Source organism: Dipodomys ordii, unplaced genomic scaffold (assembly GCF_000151885.1).
Source record: "Dipodomys ordii isolate 6190 unplaced genomic scaffold, Dord_2.0 Scaffold33, whole genome shotgun sequence".
Classification (NCBI taxonomy): domain Eukaryota; kingdom Metazoa; phylum Chordata; class Mammalia; order Rodentia; family Heteromyidae; genus Dipodomys; species Dipodomys ordii.
This window is the reverse complement of record NW_012267249.1, coordinates 10,077,043-10,082,340: the sequence shown is the minus strand read 5'-3', so window position 1 is coordinate 10,082,340 and position 5,298 is coordinate 10,077,043. Positions and strand designations below refer to the sequence as shown.

Below are 5,298 nucleotides of genomic sequence, written 5' to 3'. Positions count from 1 at the left end.
CCCCCCCCCCAGCTCAAAAGTACTGTAACAACTGCAGGTCACTGGAGGATTGCAAACCCGGAACAGTGGCTGTGGGAGTGTCCTTCCTTTCGTCTATCCTAAGGGATGCAGGACCAGATCCCAACGCTTCTGACAGGGGCTTTTCCAGTGTAGCATATTTTCAGCCACCTTATCTTTCTCGACAGTTGCTTTCTAGCGAAATGCATATTTAATGATCTGCCTCTAGGCTTAAAGATACAACAAAAGCACTTTAATGTGCTAACACTTTTACATTTTAACTTTGTTATTTCTGAAGATTGCTGCTGTTTTCTTTAAATAAATAAATAAATATATATATGTATATATTTTCTAGGTAATGCTCCTTCTGTGGCCAATATGGTCAACCTTTTGAAAGCATACAAGTTTAGGGTTAAGCTTATCCCATGAACTAGGTTCACCCAAGTTTGCCTCAGAAAAACTATTTCCCAATAAACAAAAACAAATTTTTAAAAATCTGGAGGGAGGGGGAGGGCAGTTGTCAGCCTCTACCTTTCTGCCTTCTGTCTGAGCCTTTCAAAACAGAGACTGATGAATGATTTATTTAAATGAATTTTATTTTTCAACTAGGATAGGGGCATGATCTGATTTTTTTTTAAATCCACTAAGTCATATTCTCCTTTTACATTTCCTACCACCATGAGAATATAAAACACGCTTCTGAAACAAAACAGCCTTGTTTCATTACTTGCGCAGACCATTCATCTTTCTTAACTGAATGAGCTATTTTGCTTCTCTCCTTCAAAGGATATCTTCCCCCTCCCTACTCCCCACCATTTTGTCTTTAAAAAAAAGATTTGCAAAGAGACACTTAGAAAGTGAGTGCTGCTGTGCATAGTTTGTCTGACTATGCCATGCATTTCATAACCTCTATATAACTATACTTGCAGTAGTATGTCTTTGTTGTTGTTCTGTTTGGTTTTTTAAAGTAGCATGTGGGAAGTTTATGCCTCATGCCTATGAAAAAGGTAAAACTTATTATTTGTTTAATTAAGAATAAAATTAATTTGCTGCTCAACAAATATACAGAGGTAATGGATACTCCCAAAGACAAAATTCAAAATTATTGTTAATCTTGGGTTGGAATTGACAAGAAGATGAGACTAGGGAGAGTAAAAACTACAGGTCAAAGAACATACTATATTTCTGGACTTCAAAGCCCAAGAACCAATAGGCATGTGGAAAATTATTAGAGAAGAAACCCTACATCATTCAGGATACAAACCTATTCTCTCATGAACACACATATGAGCACATATATATATATATATAGAGAGAGAGAGAGAGAGAGAGAGAGAGAGACAGTATATATACTGTCAGTATACGTATTGTCTCTCTCAATATATATATAGATATGTATATATGTATACTGTCTATATATATTATACATATGCTTGAAAACCTCGAATACACCATAGAACAACGTGTGTGGAGTACACCATGAGAACTATTAGACTTGAATATAAATTCACCTACCAGAAATGAAAATACATGAAATAGGGAAGTACACATGTTAAAACTATAATCTCTTCAAGTGAAACAACGCTGAATTAAACACACTTTAAAAATAATTAATTTAGAAAAAGTCTGATGAGTTCTGTAAGTCACAAGAGTATGACAGTATCTGCTGAACTGTGTACTAAGGATGGGTACATAGATTAAATGTTCTAAATAGCTCCAAGCAGGGCAATAAGAATAGGTGCCCCAAATCAAGGTCAGAAACTTTTGACCATGACTTTAATGATATCAAACTAATGTGAGAAGTAAATATCAACATAATGCTGACAAACACACAAATAGAAACATATCAGGTAGAACTAAATATTTGCTTGATATTTCCCTGCAATTTATAAAAGATTGATATATATATATATATATTTTTTTTTAAAAAAACCTTTTTGTCCCTTTCACATTAACCTCAGCATACTTAGTGAGCCATAAATTAGCATCAGCTATGTCAGAAGATATTCTGGCCACTTTTCTGAAATAGTAACTGTACATTACAGTATAAATAATTAGCTGGTTTTGCTAGGCTCAAAAAAAATCCATGCACTTTGTATATTGATCACTTCTCCAAAAACCTCCATTCTAAAGACTTTCAATGCAATCCTCAAACAAATGCACAAATGTCCTCAGAGGCCTTTTCTCTAAAGACAAAGGCAGAATCCTATTGTTCGGATTATCGCATTTCCAATAGTACCATTCATCTTTCAGAGTGAGGGGCTGACCGCTACATCAGTGGTGTGACATTTGTAAAGCAACAGATTCTCAATATATTATCTCAAGAATCAGGCAGGCGAGTCTCTCAGGCATGCATGATTTTTTTTTTCTCCACCACAAGCCTCCACCAACACAGAAAGAAACTTGTCTCACTCAAGCGGCTAAGGCAACCTCAAAATGATATCCCAGAGCTGTGGGGCTGCCAGCGCCGCTGTATCCTTCTTACCATAAATGAGCAGTTTCTTGACTCATTAATAACAATTTCCCTGAAAAGAAGTAATCTCATATCAGTCAGCCCCTCGCCACCATGCACACATCCCAAAGGTTGCAGATATCTCAGCATCAGTCGCCGGCAGCCAGCTTTCCCACACAGAGTCCAGATGGACTGTACCAGAAGCCAATTCAGCGTTAATAACTACCTACTCCGCGCAGTGGAGAAGCCTTACGTGGCACAATGGGCTAGGAAACAGCAGCCGGCTGAAACTGCAAAAAAGAAAAAAAGAAAAAAAAAGACAACCCAATTCTCTAAGAGCACCCAAAGGAAGAAACAGATATGGATGCATGAATTGTATTTCCTTGACTTCCATGAAGGAGGGGAAAAAAGGGAAAGAATCTCTCATAATCATAAGGTGGAAAAATGAAGGGGGGGGAACCAGATGCTGCCCAGAAAAAAGTGACAAAATATTACCTCATTATTTAACAAAGCAGCATTAAACGTCCTGCTGATTTCAAACATCTTGCCACAGATTTTGTTTTAAGAGAAACAGATAGAATCCTTTGCAAAGCACTCCGTCTGCAAAGGGTTCTTCATGTGTACCACAGAACAGTCAATATATTATTTCCCTAGAGTTCACACATTAAAACCTCTAGTCAGTGAGCTGAATTTCCCCCCTATCTCATACACAGTACTCTCCTGTTTTATGTACTGCTCTCTTTGCAAGAGCAGCCTGCCCCAAACATGGCTGGTGTTTAAACTACTCTTTAAAGTAACAGTTCACTATATAACCACCAGGTGAGTAGAGTGCACAGATTTAAATGAAGCATCTTAAAAGAATTGTTTATGTGAGTGTGTGTGTATGAGTGTGTGTGTGTGTTTCCCCATCTTGGAACAGCTTTTGAGTATAGGACATGACAGGAGAGACACTAGCATCCAAAGAGGCAAGAGAGTATCTTGTAATATTGGGGTAGTGTCTTGCTGTATCTTATCCAAATAATAAAATTCCTCCTCCTTCCTTAAAGCAAGGAAACAAAACACCAACCGATGCTAATAGGAATGGTGACAGATGAAACAAAAACAAGCTTTCTTTCATTCAGCAAAGCATGGTCAAGGAGAGTAGAATTAATAGAGTAAGAGTGAAACCCAAAATTGTATGAAAATATTTTCTTGTAGCCAAATGAGAAAAAAAATCTTCACACATATGATGAAAACCAGACTCAAAACAGTTTCATCTGGATACCAGATAGAGACAGGAGTTTAAAGGTGTAACTTTTCTTCAGAGGGGGAAAATTTATTTGAGGGGATCTCTACTGATAAGAAAGAACTGATATCTTAAAAGTAATGGCACTGAATAAAGGAAAAAAACCCACAAAATCTTAAGCATCTCTTCACAAACACAATTGTATGAACAGCTATAAACAAATCATAAGAGCAAACCAACCACATATATTTATGAGCTATTCTTTTCCCTTAAGGACTGCCTTAAAATGTGTCATTTCTGTTGTACACCATTTTAGGTGTATAGTTAACTTGGTGTTTCCTTTGACCGATTATATTCTAACTAATCTGTTCTTCTGCCAGGAGGAAAAAGAACAACCCAAATAGAACCCTCTAAGAAATTGGGGGGGAGGAAGGTGTTAACAGAATATAGAAAAATAGATTATACCACATATATTGCTATATGAGTTGATTTTAATGAGAATCTTATTACTTACAAAGCATGCATGCACTGTTCTGTGTTCCCACATGTCTAAAAGAGAAACCAATACGTATCAGTACCTGAGATTTTGTTTTCCTGGCTGGACAAAATTAAAGGACTGAACTTCCACATCCTCTGGCAAATACAGTTGTCGATGCTAGTATTTTTCCAGTCCATCCAGGCAACATTTAGCTACACAAGACAGTGACTGTCTCCTTCATCTTTAAGTCAAGTCTGCATCACTTAATACCATTTAACCTCCTCGCATATATTAAGTTTCAAGTGACAATTTTTAGCTGGGGAGTGAGAAGGAGGAGTTGCTCTCATCAAATTCTGGTTGTATGAAATAAGCTAATTTGTACACTCACCATATGTCTTAAACACTAATTAAAAAATGTCACTTTTTCTTCAAACATTAAAATGTAATCAGCCTAGTAAATAAAATATTCTCATGTTTTCTTGCCTTGGTGATAATTTAAAGAGTGTTTATCTCAAGGTAGCTCTCTATCTTGATTACCAAGGAAGACTTTTGATTTGAGAAGGGGAAAGGAGATTTTAGGGACTTGGTAGAATGAAAACAGAAAACCACTACTGTAACATAGCTGCACAAAGGAAAATAAGATGAAGCAGGGTTTTTTAAGGACCTATAGTCTTATTACCCTAAAGCAAATCCAGCCAATCAATACCACCCATTGACGGTCTACCATCTGCCATGCTACCCAACGACGTGGCTAAACAGACCTGTTCCATATGACTGTAGCCGGCTCATTTTCAGTCGATTAGGGCAGTTCCAGAGCATTCACGTGCAACAGCACAAAACTCCAAGTCAGACTGAGCCTTTCTCTCTTCACACCAGTCCCTGGAGCACAGCTGCAGACCTCTCCCCCCTGTTCCGTTGTTTGGATTACCTCTTGTTGGCCCTCAATTGAATTAACAAAATGAGGTGGAAGGTAGAGGGAACAGGCACAGATGCGCGCGCACACGCACACACACACACACACACACACACACACACACACAGATAATTGCTGGTCCTTCTTCACTGTCATGCAGAAACCGAGAATTCCATGCACTGTGCCCTAATATGATTATGGCACACCATTTAAATAGCGTTCTTAGTGACGGT

At 37.8% G+C, this 5,298-nt stretch overlaps 1 protein-coding gene across 2 annotated transcripts in view; it reads right to left on the bottom strand.

The window, feature by feature from the left end:
* Elavl4 (ELAV like neuron-specific RNA binding protein 4) overlaps positions 1–5,052 on the bottom strand; it is a 97,303-nt gene extending 92,251 nt beyond the window's left edge. Inside the window, exon 1 of one of the 2 annotated variants that reach the window (XM_013016823.1) lies at positions 4,914–5,052. In XM_013016823.1, the coding sequence (XP_012872277.1) occupies positions 4,914–4,922 (9 nt within the window). In that variant the 5' untranslated portion in view covers positions 4,923–5,052. Of the gene's footprint in view, positions 1–2,482; positions 2,600–4,913 lie in introns of those variants that run through there. The other variant, XM_013016819.1, reaches the window with a different exon arrangement.
* Between the last annotated feature and the right edge of the window lie 246 nt (positions 5,053–5,298).